The following is a 17,948-nucleotide window of genomic DNA, read 5'->3' on the forward strand; positions in this document are numbered from 1 at the left end:
AGAACCTACATTCTGCGTTGCAGCTTGATTTTAAAAGCTCCAAATTTCCTAAGTAGTAATGTGTTTGGTTTAGACTTGAAATGTTTTCTCCCTCACAACTAAGAAAGTAAAATAATTATTTCCACAGCACTTAAGAAGAACAAAATATTGTTATATCCTAACAAATGGGCAAAGAACACTCAAAATTTGCAGGCAAAAGAATTCATAAAGAACGCTACTGCACACACAATTTTTCCAGACCCTTCCAGTCATGCATAGTCACATAGTTGCACATAAATTTACTTTCACGCTTAGTTTTGCTGTCATAGTCCCATTACTGTATAACTATTCATTAGGATTTACTATAGACATCACAAAGTCTTACTTTCAGAAGATTTCTCACTGTTGTGCTATTATGTCTAAAATGTGAATTGAATTGTCCCAGCCACTGTAATATGCCAACAAATGTTTCATATGACAACACAACTTACATACAGCAAATAATCACAACACTGATAACAACAATTCTCCCCAAAAGTCAAAGCAACAAATGTTAATAAAATAAAACAGTTTAAAAAATGAATTTCACAACAAGCCCCGTTTTTTCTGTACAATCCTAGAATGCTTTTATCTGTTTTGCATTTATAATGACTCATATATTATCACAAACATACAAATAAAAATGTTGTTTATCGTTAACTAACTTGTTTTCAAGTGGCAACTTCAAACTTTAAATAAAATCTAATGCAGTAACCCTAACATGGGGATTAAGATTAAATCCAAAATGATTGTACAATTGTAACTTTACCAAAAGGTCCAAGCTTGTGAAAAAGTTGTGTGTTAAACAAAACTGATGATTATACCTCAACTCATCTACATTTTTCTGGAACAGCAGCTTTTAATATATGACTGTCATTTAATTCTTTGAAGCTACAATTCCATAATCACTTATCCTAGGAGCAAGTATTATGAGACTCAATGGGGCTTACTCCCAATAAAAATTGTATTGGATTGCACTGTTAAGACTAAAACCTAAAATACTTGGGAATAAGCCCCATTGACCGCGGCAAAACTTAATTCCTAGTAAACGAGCACAAAGGTGCACCAGACATATTACCTGTGTAACTTGTACAGTACACCGTAACTCATAATCAATGCATTTTAATCTCTGGTAAGCTTTTTGTTTTATAGTTCTGCAACACAATGAATTCTGCAAGTTTACCTAGAAGCCCCACTGGCTTCCAACCCAATCCTCTAACTTGTTAAGATGAAATACTTGGGCTGGCACCCCAGCCTCCCAAGTGTTTACCTATACATTTCTATCAATCAACAGACCTACATTCAACCAACTATGCTTAGGAACGCAGGCTAAACAGTAAACATTAATATCCAAATTAAACTGTACTATGGAGACATATGTCCTATAAATTTCAGTGAGACAAAAACTGACACAAAATGAGTAAGTTGAAAGACTTTGTTTTTGTTTTTCAGTAACCTACTACCTGAAAAAAACTAGGTATTATTCATCCATAATGTAAACATACTGTATAGTGTGTGTGTGTTCCAGGCCTCTACATTGCTTTTTAAATGAACTATGTCAACCTAAATGCAAGGGCTGCTTTATCACAAATGCATCAACATCCCACAGCCCATCTATGGGCATCTAACATATCAAGGTTGCAAACATTTAAGACTGTAACAAAAATGACTGAGACTCTAGTCTAGTATCAGTTTGCTATCCCTTCAACAATTTCCCTGACAGTGGAATCAAATAATGTTGAATTATAGACCTCCTCACAAGAAGTCTTATTTCATGTTCATTTTTTTATCGTTTCTTTGCTAGCCCCTATAGGAATCTGGCTGTTTGCCAGTTTGCATTTATATTTCTGTATACATAATTGGCATGCATATGAAGATTAAATGATAATTCTGTCAAACATTACTATTTTATATTTGTTCAAGTTTATTTTATATAAGAAGAATACTGTTGCCCCAATAAACTGCATGCATGCTAACATACTTTATTTGGATTTGTGCTAGTAATTTTTTTTTATATTGCACTTTCTTTAAAAGGCGAGTCTATAAAAGCTACCTGCATACACATTATGGAAAGGCAAGTGTCATAATCTTTTACAGTTCACCCAGTGGCACCTGAGAGCAAGACGAAGTAACTTAACAGCAAAAAGTCCCATGGCAGTGGTTGACATATTTGGATTACTTCCAAAACTGATACTCCTCAGTGATTTAGAGACATGCTTTGTTATTTTTTAGTATGGAGTTGTATAGTATTGAATACATTTCCCTACCAACAAGAAGCCAACAGCTCTACAGTACTTTAAAGCCTACACAATTCCAATACCAATTCTTTTGTTAAAAAATAAATAAATGCACTTCAGTCTGCAGTACAAAACCTCAATTGAAATGTGGAGAGTCCTTTTTATATATAAAATAACACGCTAGTGAGCTCTAATTTTTGTCCATTCTCCAATGTTATGCAGGGAAAAAAACATTATAAAACATATTCCTGGCAAGTAGTTAGTCCATAGCAGCCCACAGAAACTCAACAGAACTTACTTCTAAGTAACTATTAGTGGGATTAGTCTGTACAACTAATGGTTTTATTATTGCATGAACTTCATGTAATGCAATTATTTGTTTATTTATTTTTTAAAATGTAAACATGGCATTGAATGTCAAGTTGCAAGCCTAATGCTGTCACTGTACAGTCCCATCTGCATAAAGTTCATCTCCACAAAGGTCTGTGTGCATCTATAGGCAACTCCACATTTGCAAGGGGGTTGCGTTCCAAGGCACTGCATGCGTTGGTGGGACGCAGGTAAGCCCACTCTGCCCCGTTTTGCCCCCACCCTGTTTCCCCCCCTTCTGGGGCCAAAAATGGCACGCGCATCAGCAATCGTGTGTGTCTCAAACGCGCACAAATGCGGAGTTGCCTGTATGTCCTGTACATGCATTTACCACATTCTCACTGCAGTTCGCATAACTGATAAAACTGCATTTTTGATTATGTACTGCAATACAGTTGGTGTCCTAAGGGTGTGGCAGCATACTGCTATTCTAAAAAAAAGTAAAAGAAAAAAAGTATTCTGAAATACTAAAAGGGGTGGCCTAAAACTGAGCATGGCCCCAACCATCAGTCGGATCAGGCCCCAGCCAAGGCCCCCAGGGGTTCAGAAGCCCCCCCCCCCCGCCAGCCAGCCAAACCCAGCTGTTGCAATATTCACTTCCATTCATGACTAGCACCAGTGGCATTCCATTAGGGGTAAATGAAGATGGTGGAGAAGTGAAGTGTGCTTATTCAAAAGTGGCATCGCCAACTAAAATCCTGTCTTGGTTCCTGCAGTGGGGCTGGCATGTATGTGTGTGTTTTGTTGGACTAGAACACATCATTGGCACTGTGCCAATTGTCTCCTGAAGTCTGGTGCTGGCCCTACAGCCAGCCCAGGGGCCAGATCAGCACCTCTGCTTCCCAAGACATCACCAATGTTGGCAGTGGCAAAAAGAAAAAAAATATCAGTGTTATACAGAACACTGGATCTCTGCTCAGCTCAGCTCAGCTCCCTGATGTAAATTAAACCTTCCTCCTGCCCCACATGAGATCAATCATTCACTGAGCAGGGAAGGTGTGGTGTCTGTGTGTTTTGTGTGTGTGTGTGTGTGTGCATATGTTCAAGACTGTGGACTCTGAATCCACTTTGGTCACATACCACTGGTGCTGGAAGGCTGGCAAAGGGTGAATTCATCCCAGGGGCCAAAAAACATGAGCCATCTCTGCTCTAAAACCTGTAGCTAACAGTGCACGACCGGGTCATTTCTGTGAGAACAATTGTGTTTGACACCCTAACCCAAAACACAAGTTATTCATTTAGTGTGAAAATACAGGTGATCACATGCCAAGTAGCAAGTTATCGCGGCATGCATATAACTACCTGCAGGTAGTGCTCTGTAGCATCCTATCAAATGGTAAGGAGAGTTTTACCAAAAATCATTCATTCATTCATTCATTTAAAAGGTCACCACTTGGCAGGACACTGCAGACAACTAGTTTACCAAGTGGTAACATTCATGTGGTGGCTGGCACTTCCTAAGCGTCTGCCTGTATTCAGAGTCGCTATGCTGCCAATAGAATTTACCTCCAAATAAATGAACTTACAGGCTATCCCAACCATTTTTACAGAGATGCAGGTTATTATTTTTTAGTCTAAGGCTAGGCTGAGAGGATTACAGCCATGCAGAGCAATGCTAGACATACTTATTCAGAAGTAAATACCACTGTAACCAAATCAACTTAGTAAGTGTGCTTAAGACTGCAGCCTTACTTATTTAACAAAATTTATATACCAATTGATTGTAAACAAACAACAACAACCCTGAAAGACTGAGGCTGACAATTTTCCATGTGATGCCGAGACTTTATGTAATAACATGCACACATCTGGTAAAATAAGGTGAAAAGTAGGTGTTTTTAAATACTGTTACTCGATTTTCAAAACTTAACACAATTTTTAAAATTGTATTACACACTACAGCTGCAATCTTGAACACATTTACCTGGGAATAAGTCCCAAATAACTCAAGGGGGCTCACATCTGAGTTGACGCACATTTCTATTAGTTCAGAATACTCAAATTCTAAATGTTACATGGAAGTATTATTGAATTGCCACTAAGTGTTTACAAGCATCTATGCCACAAGTATACGCACTTTACTGTTCCAGTGTTCGTGTGTTAGGTATGTATAAGTTCTTTTGTTTTGTTAGTGTATTTGTAGTGTTGTTATATTTGTATTTGTATGGTTTATTTGTTGTTTAATGTGGAAAGTTAATAAATTCTTTTTTTAAAAAGGAAGTAAGTATTATTGAATTGCCACGAAGTGTTTACAAGCATCTATGCCACAAGTATACGCACTTTACTGAAAGTTCCAGATAAACACATTTAGAATTGAAGCATAACTGTACTATTTATCCAGAAATGCTCATAATTTTTGAAATCTACATACACTCATATAAACAATACAGTATATGAGACTGAATTCAACATTGTTATAGAGTAGCAACTATACCAGTATAATCTGTGCTCTGTGATTTAAACATTAAAGAACTAATCATACTCCTCACCTGGGTAAAATGGGTTGAATTTTAATTACGGTAGTTGCTACTTCTGTGCCATGGATATTTACTTGTTAAGTCCTATATCAAACACACTTATTTAGAAACAAGTACCTCTTCAGTCAATTGGTCTTGCCTTTAACGTAATTTCTGAGCAAAGAAAGAGGAATAAAACTATGACACAAGCCCGTAACTGCGTGGCACGAAAACCAATAGTCAGCCTTGTTTCTCAGCGGTAGAAAACAAGCTTCAGATCAGATGAGTGGTTAAATTAGGTTAAATTATTTGGTTCCACTGGATCCCAAAACTAACTCGCCAGCCTCCCTACCTCCTTAAAAGCAACAAGCCTGTCAAGTCCAGAGAAATAAAACCCAACCCTGTCAACCCTCATCAGGACCAGCCCTAAGCAAAGAATTGAAGAGCTGGAAGGGACCACAGAGGGTCATCTAGCTAGTGCAACCCCTGCAATGCAATAATCTTTTGCTCTACCGATTGAGATTCCTTCATAGTTGGGCCCACTGATTTCAGCTGAAATTTAATTCTTTCTTTACTTTTTTAGGGAGTTCACAGCAGCCGTTTTAAGCCCCTGGGAAGGGGATTCTCTTCGAGCTGCAACTTTGGAACTGAATGTCAGTCTTCCTCAAAGCACCACCTCAACACCCACAAGAGCTATTTCCCTCAGCTTCGGTGCCAAACTAAGCCCCCGTTGCGCATATATATATATATATATATATATATATATACACACACACACACATACATACACACACACAGAGGCAGAATATATTCCTCAGTGGCAAATTCTGCCTGTGTGTTACTCGCCTAAGGCACTGGTTCTCAAAACCTTTTCCCTCACACCCCCACCCCGGGCCCAAAACTTCCCGAATAAAAACTTGCTGGCGCCACACCGATCTTCCTATCGATAAGAAACACATTGGAGGAGGAGGAGAATGAAACAGCTCCCTAGCAGTGCTCGGCTTTTAGCATGGAGCACACAAGTACTTTATATAATAAATAGTATGACCGTCCGTGAGGGGCATCCGGGACATGAGGGCATGAACCTTCCCGCCACATTTGTTGCCAGGCTCTCCTCCTCACACCCTTCGAGGGTCCCTGGCCTGGTGGTGGTGCTTCTCAGCAGGGCACGGGGGGGGGGAAGTGCCCCCCGCCCCACAAAGCTTTCTGCTTGTTTCATAGTATTTGCTGTTAATATATCGGGGTTGTTTTTTTCCCCCTCAAACACACCGGCCGACTCGGTTCAGCCGTGGGCCACGCAGCCCTTTCCCGCTCCGAGGACTCCCGGAGGGACGGCGTTGGTGGGGCTGGGGGAGGCGGGAAGGGAGGTCACCGAGCCTCCCCCCCCCCAAAAAAAAATAAAAAGAAAACCCCGCTGAATAGGCCCTATGGCAGCAGGAGCCACAGAGAGCTCCCTCCCTCCTCTCGCCGGCTCCCCTGCTCTCCTTCCCCGCTCCCCCCGCTGGGCGGGCGCAGGCCGAGAACAGACACAATCGCCAAGGGGCTTCTTGCCGCTGGGGCTGCTCTTCTCTCTCTCTCTCTCTCTCTCCCCTCCGCCGCCGCGCGGCTTTTCCCATCCTCCCTGCCCACTTTGGCCCATTGTCTTCTCCTCGGACACGGCGTCAGGGCCGGACTAAACCTCAGCGGGAGGCCGAGGCGGGGTGGGGTGGGGGTGGGGAAGCAGCAGGGCGGACTCGGCGCGTCGCCCGGGCTCGCTTCCTCGCACTCTTCTTCTTCCTCGGAGCGGAGAGGAAAACACACAAACACACACATACACACACGGGGGGGAAAGGTCCGTAGCCGGGCCAGCGCGCCTCGCTCCTCGCCATTTCGCAGGCCGCGGGGAAACAACCGGAACGGAGCTGGAGCAAGGGCGGAGGGGCCGGCGGCTGTTAGCTGCTGCCCACCGCCTCCTTCCCCAGCAGCCGCCCTCGCTCGCTCCTCGCCACCCTCCTCTGGCGCGTCTGAGCCCGCCATTTTCGGCCCGGCTTAAGCCTCTCCGCACCCTGGACCCTCTTCTTCGCCGTCCCCACAAAGGGCCTCCCAGCCCTCTTTTCTTCTTTTCCCCCCCTCCCCACAACTCACGACCCAGCCAGAGGGGTCTCAGCCCTCGCCACGGAAGCCGCGACACCTGCCCACCGACACGTGGCGACAGGGCCGCTCGGCTGCCTACCTAACCACACCTCCTAAATATATATATATATAATAATTCAAACCACATTCCTCCCTAAAAAAAATTCCAGGCGCCCCACAGAACCGCCATTCCCTTGACAGACTACAGTTCCCAGGATTTTGGGGTGGGGGGCCTGTGTGTGTTTTCAAAGAGGGGCATGTTGGAAAAGGTTGCACATTTCGGACAGGAAAGCACCATGGCGGACATCTCCCTGGGAAATAACTGCAGCTGGCCACACTCTTTCAGCTTCTATGAGTCCTTATGCACCAGGCCACAGGCAGAAGAGTCCAGCCTGGACTGAACTTCCATTTAAAATCATGAGCCTATGATACTCCTGTAAATAAACTTAGGAAATCAGGAAAAAAATACAGTACAAGCCATTTTTGTGAGATAAAGCAGCCTGGCTGGTCCCACCTTTACAGGTTTCTAGCCCATGAGTGAATTTAGTCTGAACCACAGAAGATAGGTTGCAATCCACTGGGTCCTAAAGCACAGTCCACACATACACACACACCCTGCATTTTTCTTTCCAACTTTTGCTTCCTTTTCTGCTCCTTGGAATCTCAGTAGTTTAAGATCAGGCACTTTCAGGGAGTTATTTTCTAGGGAACAGTAAGTGCAGGCAAATGATAAACACTCCCTCCCCAAAAGGCAAGTGCCAAAATTTGAAAACTTTGCAAATGTACATAGGCATATCTTGCAGGAGGGAAGTCCAGGCAAGCCCTTAAGAATTCATTGTATAGTTAACTTACAATACAATGGTCTACATGTCTACTCAGAAGTAAGTCTCTTTGGGTTTAATGGGGCTTGCAGGATTACAGCCTTGGCTTTCTTGGCAGAAAAAGATTTGTGGTGAGACACTGCACACCAACCAAGGAGCAAACATGGTGATTTATGTATATAAATACACAGGGTGGTATTCAATTAAGTTTTATTCAGAGTAGACCCATTGAAATCAATGAACCTAACTTAATTTCAGTGGGTTAACCATGATTAAATTTTAGTTGAATAACACCCACCATAACCAAGTCAGATTAAGGTTGGTTGGAGCTTCGGGGCTCTACTAACTTGCAGGAGAAGAGTGGCAGAAACAAACATCCCCCTTACACAGTACTACATAGATGCATCACTGGTTATTAAAGGAACCAAAATGTGATGTGTATAATACAAGCAGCATGCCCCCCTTTACAGCTATTTTGTACAACTTTCTATAGCTTCACAACAACCATGTGAGGTAGGTTCGGCTGAGAGATGGTGACTGGCCCAAGGCAGGAAGTAAGCAACGACGATGATGATTTAGGGGAGTTTAAAATGTGAGGCTGCATGTGTTCAGATTTTAATCATTATTAAAAATGTATATGGCAAACTGTTTTTGTTTGCTACATTCCAGTCTTTAAATTTTACCGCAATCAAAGCCTGGCGGCAGGGAGGGTGCCTGTTTCTCTGGCTTCAAATATGTTTCTAGTGTCTCATCACCTCTTTGTTGCCTGTGAATACTATACAGTGCTGCATTTATGCAGTTACAGATGTTAATATTTAATATATCTCACATTATCCAAATGTTGTGTTGCTGTTGTTTTCATTCTAACATGTCAAGAATGTAGCAGTGGAATGATGGGGTGAAAAGTACTGTTTCTTTTCTAGGGACCTGCAGCAGCTGAAGAAGGGGGAATGTTGGTTAAGTTGATTGTGGCAGCAATATGCAGGGAACACTTATTAGTTGTTCTCCTATCCATAGGGCTGATTTGCTGGTGGTGGTCTAAGCACCTTTCCGCCAAAGAGTTCACAGTGGTGTTCATGATTTCCCCCCTTTCCTTTTTATGCCCACAACAGCCCTGCGAGGTAGGTTGGGCCAAGAGAGAGTGACTGGCTCAGAGTTATCCAGTGAGCTTCATGGCTGGGTGGTGATTTAAAACCCTTTTTGCTAACAAAAGTTTTTTCCTATAAAAAAAGTACCGATAGTTATTTTGAGATATTAGTAAACAACCGCAACTAATGAATGCACTGCTTACTTTTCAACAATTTAAACACTGAATTTATCCAAGCATGAACATCTGCACAGAATTGCTGTAAATCTTCAGTCACTCTTGACACCATCTGAAACACCATGCTTGCCAGTTTAAGATCAGCTGAGGAAAGGCCTGTGGTAACAGAACTGCATCCTGAAACTTGGTTTCAGGCTGGCCTTGGGGAAGAACAGGGCCCTTGGCCTTTAGCACTGCGGGACAGGCAAAAATTAAGCAGCTTAGACCTTCTCTAGTACGGAGCTACAAATATGGGGAAAGCTTCGCCTTTGACATTCTGTCTGTCACAGCATATTACCAGTTGGGTGTGACCTATGGTTTGTTTTGGGGCCATCCTCCTCCCCACCTGCAAAAGCAGGTGTCATAAAGTGCACGCACTTTTTGTGCAAATCTGTGTGCCTCTCGAATCCACACACGCTGCACGGGGTCAACAAAACCCCTCTGCTCTCCCCACTGTGGGTTTCCTTCCCCACAACGACCATTCCCTTCTGGCTTGCTCTGCCCCCGATCCATTCGCTGTCCAACGTGCGCAACCCGCTTTCCCGCATCCCACCAGGGCCCGGCCGGCACCCCCGTTTCTCCAGCCCAGCTCCCTTAATCCCAGCTGCCACACAGGCACGTTTAGGCTCCGCGCGATCTTCCAAAGCAGCTCACATCAGAGCGTTGGGTGGAGGTTTAAATGTCGCCGCTTTTCTCCGGGCTGCCCTTGGCGCAACTGGAGCACAAAAATCGTCGGAAGGGGGCGCCTGCGCGCTCGCTCCACCGGCTTTCCGTCGCGGGAGGCTGGGTGCTTCGGCATAGACGAGAGCCACCCGCTTCTCTCCGACGTGGTGGACGCAGCTACGGAAAGGGAGGCTTCTCGTCCTCCCAACCGAGCCCAGCCCGGCTAGCGAGACGAGGAGCTGCCTCTCTTGCCCCCGGCGTCTAAGGGCTCTGCCGTCGATGGCCGAGCAAAGGCGGCGAAAGAAACCCAGCAAAGCTCCCGAGACAACTAACGTGGCACCTCGGCTCGCGCAGCAGCACCTGGAGGGGATCTGCCTTTGCAGCGCAGCCTGGAACAGAGCGCGCAACGCGGCTGCAAACAGGCCGAGCCACATTCGCCAGCAAAGCGAGAGGATCTCTCGCACTGCGCTTCTCTTAGACGTGGCTTCTGAACAGGCGAGAGGAGGAAGCGGCGCAGCACATCTCTCCCGAGAAGCGCCCACGGCAGCCTCTGCAACACGGGCTGCAAGCAGCTCGGCCAACAGACGGGGCGGCGCGCGCGCAGGAAAAGACCTGTAACTTCTCCACTGAACTTGAAGCCGGTCCTTCCTTGGGGCGAGGGCTTGTGCTAAAGTCAAAAACCAAGGACCGGGAGCCACGATCCCGCGCGATTTTTATAAGCTGTGAGGAGCACGAGAGGCTCTCTCTGTATAAACTGACCAGACCACCTCGCCCCCAGTCCAACTTCTCAGTCTCAAGTCACTGGAAACTCATATGCGCCAATAAACTGCGAGCCAATCTCACCTAATAGCGACAAGTATCAAAAGTTTAAAAAGGGAGAACTTTCGGCTCCCGGCGCCCCTCAACCCCTTCCCAACCCTAAAGCTATTATGGGCTGGATATTTAGATCGTGATTTTTGCGGCGGGAAAGAAAGGGAAGGATGCGGAAACAGCTGAAGATAGGGGTCTCAGCGTGTCAATAATATCCAAAACCCCCTTCTTTTCTTAAAAAGAAAACAGAAACCAAAAGACAAACAAACACAAACCCACATAAGTTCACTTCTTCAGCTTTCCCTTTAATAAAATAATGGTTCGTTTGGAAAATGGGGTATAAATCTTCATTTTGGAGGCAATTAAAGTGTTGATTTCATTCGTGCCCCTGAGCGATTCTTGTAATTTGCTCAAATAGCTTTATGTACCAAGCGCTCCAGAGCTTTTAGAAACCCATTTTCTAGTTAGACTTGTTGGATTACAATTGTTATTCAAGAGCAGCTCCCCGAGCTTTTCCTCGTCCAGGGCTGGATTGTAACAGCTCCCGGGTGCTCGGAGTCCAGGCAGGAGCTCCGGCGGAGACAGAAAGGAGAGGCATCTCCCCAAAAAGGGACCATCTCGCCTCCGCCGTGTCAGGAGACCAGCAGAGTACGAGCTACACGCCCACTTAGGAGTGGACAGAGACACAGGGGAAAGACGCTGCTGACTACCAGCGGAGGCGCGGCGAAGCAGAGGCTCCATGCAACACGTTCCCTATTTTAATATTAACATTTTGTCCATGAGCTTCTGGGAAGTCCATGGCCCAGCAGGCGCGCGCTCCTCTTGCTCCGGATAGCCTCTGCTCGCCATGCCTCATCGCGCCTAAGTAAGGCGCGCCACCGAAGAGAGGGCATCCCCACGCGCCAGTGAGGTGCGCCTCTCACCAAAGCGGATCTAGGAAAGAACGCGCTAAGTCAACCCGACGGTGCCTCCTTGGGGATCCCAAGCCGGCTCGGCGGCGCCTCGCTTTCTTTTCTTTTTTAACAAAAGGAAGCCTACAGAGCCGCAGCCCAATTGTCCCTTGGACCCTCCGACGTATCGGATCGTAAAATAGCAACAACTCGGAGCAGCCAGCCGCTTCCTTTGAAAGGGAAACGGCTTCTGCAACTCAACAACAACCATTAACCATCCTGCCACCTTCCGCGAAGCAAGACCCCGATGGTCGCTAATTGCTGTGTTAAGGAGCATCGATTAGTTAGTATCACATCCCGTATTAACCCAAAACGGCACTTTCGTTTTCCTTAAGAGAAGAAGAAAGCTTAGCACATTGTGGGCATGGCGAAATCACCACTTTTAAATCACACTGGCATGCAGTTGGATTAGGCCTAGTACCCTTGGAACTGATGGTTAATATCCCATACAAGGCGTGTCGAACGCATGCAGACAATTTGGAGCGCGCACACGATTATTTAAAATAAAATAAAATAAAAGGAATCGTGCTTTTATTATTTATTTTCTCGGTTAAGTCAAGTAAAACCCGACGCCCTTTGCAGCCGTCAAGCTCGGCACAAAGCAATGTTCACTGAGGTCTAAAAGCGTTCGGGCCAAGAAGAACTGACAAGACAGGCTAATGAACCGTAGAGAGAGAAAGAAAATAGCCAGCATTTGCTAGATTTCAAACCCTCTCTGCCTTCTTTCCCCGGACCACCTATCTCGGATTTCCCCCCCCCCCGCCTTCTCTTCACCCCCACCTCCACCCCCAAACCACTACTTTACCCGAAAGCCTACGATTCAGGCCTAAACACTTCTATTACCATTAAAAAGGGAGTAAATAAAATAAAGACAAAAATTAAAAGCGACAAGGAACAGGTCAAGTTCGCAGGCGATGCTTTTACAAGCTCATTTTGCCAGGAGAGCAAGCCTTAATGAAACAATAATGGCCACATTATTCAAAAATTTTCATTTCGATGGAAATTTATCTAAAAGGGGCTTAATCATATGCAAATAATAAAAAGGGGCGTTGTGACCCAGTGAGCTATCTGCATACAGATTTGAGCGGTTGTTACAAGACGGGAGATGATCATACCTGATCTGTTAGATTTGCTGATCTCGTTATGTCTTCACTGTCCGATTTTGATCCGCCTTCTCTATCGTCTATCACCAAATCGATAGGCATTTTTCCTTTCAAACAGCTAATATACCGGTGGCAGAAATTGTCACACAATTCGTGTACCTACATTATGACAGAAGCAACAAAACCAAAATATAGTCAAGTGCGTGTTAAGTGAAATTGACAAGAGCAATCACTCCCCCCTCCCCCTCCCCGTTCCTGACATCAAAAGTTCTAAACAGGGGGAAACACGCGGCAATTATCCCCTCGAGACGCATCCAGAATTAAGAATAACTTTCTTTTCTAGCAAAATAGAGATATCCCAGAAAATTGACAGTGACAAGATGATTCACAGGCCTACAACGTATTCAACACCCGTGTTAAATCCATCTGCTCTCGGAGCTGTGACCATTAGCGAGATGACCTGCATGGGTGACATTTAAGGTAAACTATTTAATTTCACCCAGTTATATCATCGCAAACCCTTTCCGAAGGAGGCTGAGGACACAAAGGGTCCCCTCCTCCACTTGTAAGCAGAGCTGAATGCATTCTGGTGAAAAACATTATACACACCCATGACCTTAAATTTGGAGGCACTGTAACCTACAGTAATGTGTAAGGGCTTCCACTGTGAATGGGCCTATTTCAGCTTATTTCTTGTAGGACGAAACCAATCCACTTGTTCCTGTTAGATAAAATGCCTGGAATGCCTGTATCCCCCTCCCCCACTCCCCCCTCCATTAATAAATCTCTCATATATGTTTATTTTTAGGGCAAGGGGTAAATTCTCCAGCTATCAATGACATACACAGGTCCAGGGAAATATAGGTCCCTGAAATGATTCGATTCTGGTGCTGCCTTGAAATATACTTGCATCCAGAACCGAGTTTATTATTGTTACGCAGAAATTTAAGGAGCAAACTCGGATTACTGGGGTCTCTTCGTCTTAGAGGTGGGTGGGTGGGTGGGGACGAGAATTGTCCAGTTCAAGAGAAACAGAAACTGACGCATCTAGCAACTCTGGCTTCTTTCTGCACAACGTGACAGGACAATCTATGCCCTGCGTGTGACCCTGCAGATGGCTTTTTTTTTAAAAAAAAATCCACTACAAAACTAACTACAAACCAAACGTAGTGCCTTGGCCTAACTACCCACAGGAACCAGGCAGAAGAGGTATCAGTGTTCCAAACATTATCAAACGTAGAGAGAATGCGCAACAATTTGTACAAAAGGTAGTAAAAAGGGATACACAGCCAGCGAGTTCGTGATCCAGATTTTTTGTGGCTGAAATTGTAATTAAACTGCGAAGAGAAATGGACGGCATGATTGGTCTTGACACTAATTACCAGAAAGAAAGACATTTATGCAAATTCTGCCGAAGCTTCAACTTCGCGAAACATTATTGGGGGGGAGGGAGGGAGAGGGAGAGAGGGAGAGAGAGAGGGAGAGAGAGAGAATATTACCTTCTCTAATTCCAACAGATGAAACCTTAATACTTGTATGGCTTGGATCATCTGCAAAGATACAAAACAATGTGAGTCTCTGTGTCTTCATAGCTGGCTTTCATTTCCACTATCAAAGTAGATGTGTGTGTATGTACCGCACATATATGTACGCGTGCGTTTTGATTTTTGGCAACACTAAAAGTTAATAGCAATGGCTTTTGTATGTCGTTTAAAATGGAGAGATCTCAAAGTTGTTGTTTTTTTTAAATTTACTACCATTTTAACCAAGTGGCTAAATTACACGGATCACAAACATTTATTTTATTTTATTTCAAAAAGTATATTCTCTATATGGTAATGCTTCTGGATAAAGAGCCTGGCAAACATGGGGAAGGGAGCTGTTCCCAATACCGCATGTCTAATTTTTAAAGATCGACTCTATCTATCTATCTATCTAAGATGAGTTTGGCTTAATCCCTCGCAACCCATAATAGCTATAATAGTGTTTCACAAACGGAGGTGAGCTATTTCGACCTTTCCAAAACAATGAAATAATCACATTTCAATAAACAGCAGCATGTCTTGGACGCTAACCGAGCGCCCTCGACTACCCAACCCCAGTTCCTTATATCTGGATCGCGTGTTGTTGCTGCGCGGTTGACCTGCGCTTCCGGTTACACAAAATTCAGGCTATCAGCTTCCTAATGAGACGTTTTCCACCGAACTTTAAAATAGTACTAATGACAACTGCATCTCCAGAAAACAGATAATATAATTCCAAATATGTATTTGAACTCTTACCAAGTTATCCAGTTCAGGATTAGAAGAAAATAAGGGTTTCTCTGCTCGGATCTACATACACCGTGGGAAGTTCAGGACGGGTTTTGTTTTGTTTTTTTTAAAAAAAGAAGAAATAAAAAGAGGTTTGAAATACGAAAAGAGACGAGGCAAAGGCGATATTATCTTTCCTAGCTTCGTTACATAGTGGGGTCCATTATGCAGTCTTTCATGCAAAGCCCCCGACTGCTGGATTTGGAAGGCACCCGCTTAGGGAAGCGAAGCGAAGGCACCGAGAATACTTTGGGTGGCTGAAGCCACTAGTACTTTCGCCACGCCAGCCAGAGCCTTTCGAGCGTCAGCTGCGCCTTGGTCCAAAAACCTTAAGCAAGCTCCTTTGCAAGGTGGCGGGCAGAGGGCAGAAAACCTCCGAGGCTCGCACCCAAGTCAATGTGGGGAGGAACCTGAGGCCAGAGGCTTGCGGTCCATTCCGGGGAGGGGGCGTGTGTGACAAGGGATAACAGTTCCAAATGCATTCTAGCCTTGTCACTTAATATTAGTGCTATTATTATTACTGCTGCTGCTGCTGCTATTACTCTCGTCATCATCGGGCATTTGGAACAGTACAGGAGGGAAAGTGCAAGAGATTTTGCATTGAGACTTGTTTTCTGACCTGTTTGGCAAACACTGCTATGTCTTCGTTGAAAGACTCTGAGGAGCAAACATCGCCGCCCGCCACCCCGGGTTCCCGGGGAGTGCATGTCGCTAATTCACATTTCTCAAAAATCAGTGCTAAGAGTGGGAAGAGGGGGTGTCTGAAAGAAAAATACAAGAGTCACCAAAGCAACACACAAGACGACACAGCAATTACAGCAAATTCAAGAGGAGCGTCCAAAATGAAGTTTACAGCAGCAGGTCTCCTCAGCCACCGGCACGCACCCCCCCCCCCGGCTTTTTACACCCACTTCTCCAATCACTGCTCCCTTTACTACTCTCCAGACCTCGATCCCAAGGCCCTGAGCCATAGAGATCTCCAGGATGGCCGTTTCGAAGCAAACTTGCTAACCTCGGGTCTAGTTGCCATTTTGAAATCTCCGCTCCCCCCCCAAAAAAACCCACCCCCGAATCTTCTTTTGTAGGTTTAGTTGTGGGGGAAGACCGAATGGGGCCACGTGTACACTAAGGTGGAGTGGGGACTCCGTTTTTATTTATAATTTGGAGTGGGCTGCGAAGTTACGCAGCTCAGCTAAATTGCCAACCAGGCTTGGAACGGGTGGGGGTGCAGGCGTGGAGGGTAGGGTGGGGGGTACGTCCCCTGAAAAGTCACCCATCTCTAACCGCTAAAATGTGTGACACCAGCCCTTCCTCTCCAGTTGGCCTAGACTATCCTTTTCCAAACTCTCTCGCTCTCTCACACACACTGCCTGGTTAGTGCACAATAATAAATTACATTGTGGGATTGATGAAATTCCATATTTTAAACATTTTATTATCGTCCGTGCAGTCGTTTACCACAATAATGTCACCCGCCTTCTACACCCCCTGCCTCACACTCCTTTTCACCTCGCTTTCAACCTTTTAGTGGGGCTCGCAACTTAAAGAAAACGCCACTATCATGGTTAAGTTTCATCGTTGTCAGTAGGCAAAAATAATAATCGGGGGGTTCCAGTTATTCCCTCTGAAGTGTTTGAATGATCAATTGTAACTGAAATGCTGACAACGCATTTGAAGTCATACTGGTGAAACCAATCAAGCCCCAGTACATAGAAAACTATTTTTTTAAAGTTCGCGCATTGGAGAGGCTTCAAAATGCAGCCGAGAGTCGTGGGGTTGCAGTTCTGAAGCCATCCGTGAAGTTCTCGTTTTAAATAACACACTAGAGTTAAAAGGGGTTTTGTTTATTGGCTTTTAAAAAGATTTTATTTTAACGTAAAAAGGGGCAAAAGTATTCTTTATTTTTCAAATATTCTTGCAAATATTTTACTTTCAATCAAACCCCTGCTTTATTTTTTACTATCACAACATACATGTCCTTCCTTCCTTCCTCCCTTCCTAAGAGGTCAAAATAACCAAATGGCATTCTCAACCACGCCCCTGCCATATATATGTTTGGAATTTACAAAAAGATCTATATATGCAACTTTCTTCATTTTTATCCAATTCCTATATCGCGTCTAGGCTTTTGGTTGAAGGGCTGGGGAGAAATATAGTGGTCAATATTTTGTTGTAAAGTGGCTCAGCCTCTTTGCATTTATCCTTCAAAAACCTCTCTCTGAGAGGGTGTTTATTTGTCCATCCGAGATCGATTGGCAAGGAGAGGCACTGAAATCAACCCCCCGCCACCCCCGTGCAAAGCCTCGGCTGCCCCAGATTATTTACCTACGGTCTCGGGTAAACGGTGGCTTTCACCAGGGAGGGGAAGCACGGGGAAGGAAGGAGCACGTCTTAAGCTAATGAACCTGATGCTAGCTGTACCTACCCATAAATGGCATCTTTATCTCTCTTTAAAGCGTCATTGACGGAGGAGCCCATGCTTGGGGGCATGGCGTTGGTGTGAGCTGTGTGCGGGTATTGATGGGAGTGAAGCGGAGGACCGTGATTCATGTGGTGGACGGGCTGCATGGATCTGGCGGCATGGGGGTCCCCGTACATGGTGCTCGGGATCCCCACTCCATCCATCCCACCGTAATGGGGTAAATCGTCGTACTGCATAATAGACAGGAGGGAAAAAGAAAAGGGTCAGCTTGAAGGCCAGTCCTTCGCAGTGCAGTTTAAAGGGGGGTGGGGTGTGTGTGTGGAGGAAGCAACTTCGTGTGCTGGGGTGGGTGCGAGGAGAGTGGGAACCAAG

General features: G+C 44.9%; 1 protein-coding gene across 3 annotated transcripts in view; it reads right to left on the reverse strand.

The window, feature by feature from the left end:
* Positions 1-17,948, reverse strand: part of LOC117043239 (homeobox protein Meis1) — a 156,959-nt gene that overhangs the window by 137,065 nt on the left and 1,946 nt on the right. For all 3 annotated transcript variants that reach the window (XM_033142710.1, XM_033142712.1, XM_033142711.1), the window contains exons 2-6: positions 17,580-17,806; positions 15,774-15,915; positions 15,125-15,175; positions 14,342-14,392; positions 12,855-13,001 (exon numbers count right to left, since the gene is read on the reverse strand). In XM_033142710.1, coding sequence (XP_032998601.1) covers positions 12,855-13,001; positions 14,342-14,392; positions 15,125-15,175; positions 15,774-15,915; positions 17,580-17,806 — 618 coding nt within the window. The remainder of the gene's footprint in view (positions 1-12,854; positions 13,002-14,341; positions 14,393-15,124; positions 15,176-15,773; positions 15,916-17,579; positions 17,807-17,948) is intronic.

The sequence above is a fragment of the Lacerta agilis genome, chromosome 3, assembly GCF_009819535.1.
Source record: "Lacerta agilis isolate rLacAgi1 chromosome 3, rLacAgi1.pri, whole genome shotgun sequence".
NCBI classification, from domain to species: domain Eukaryota; kingdom Metazoa; phylum Chordata; class Lepidosauria; order Squamata; family Lacertidae; genus Lacerta; species Lacerta agilis.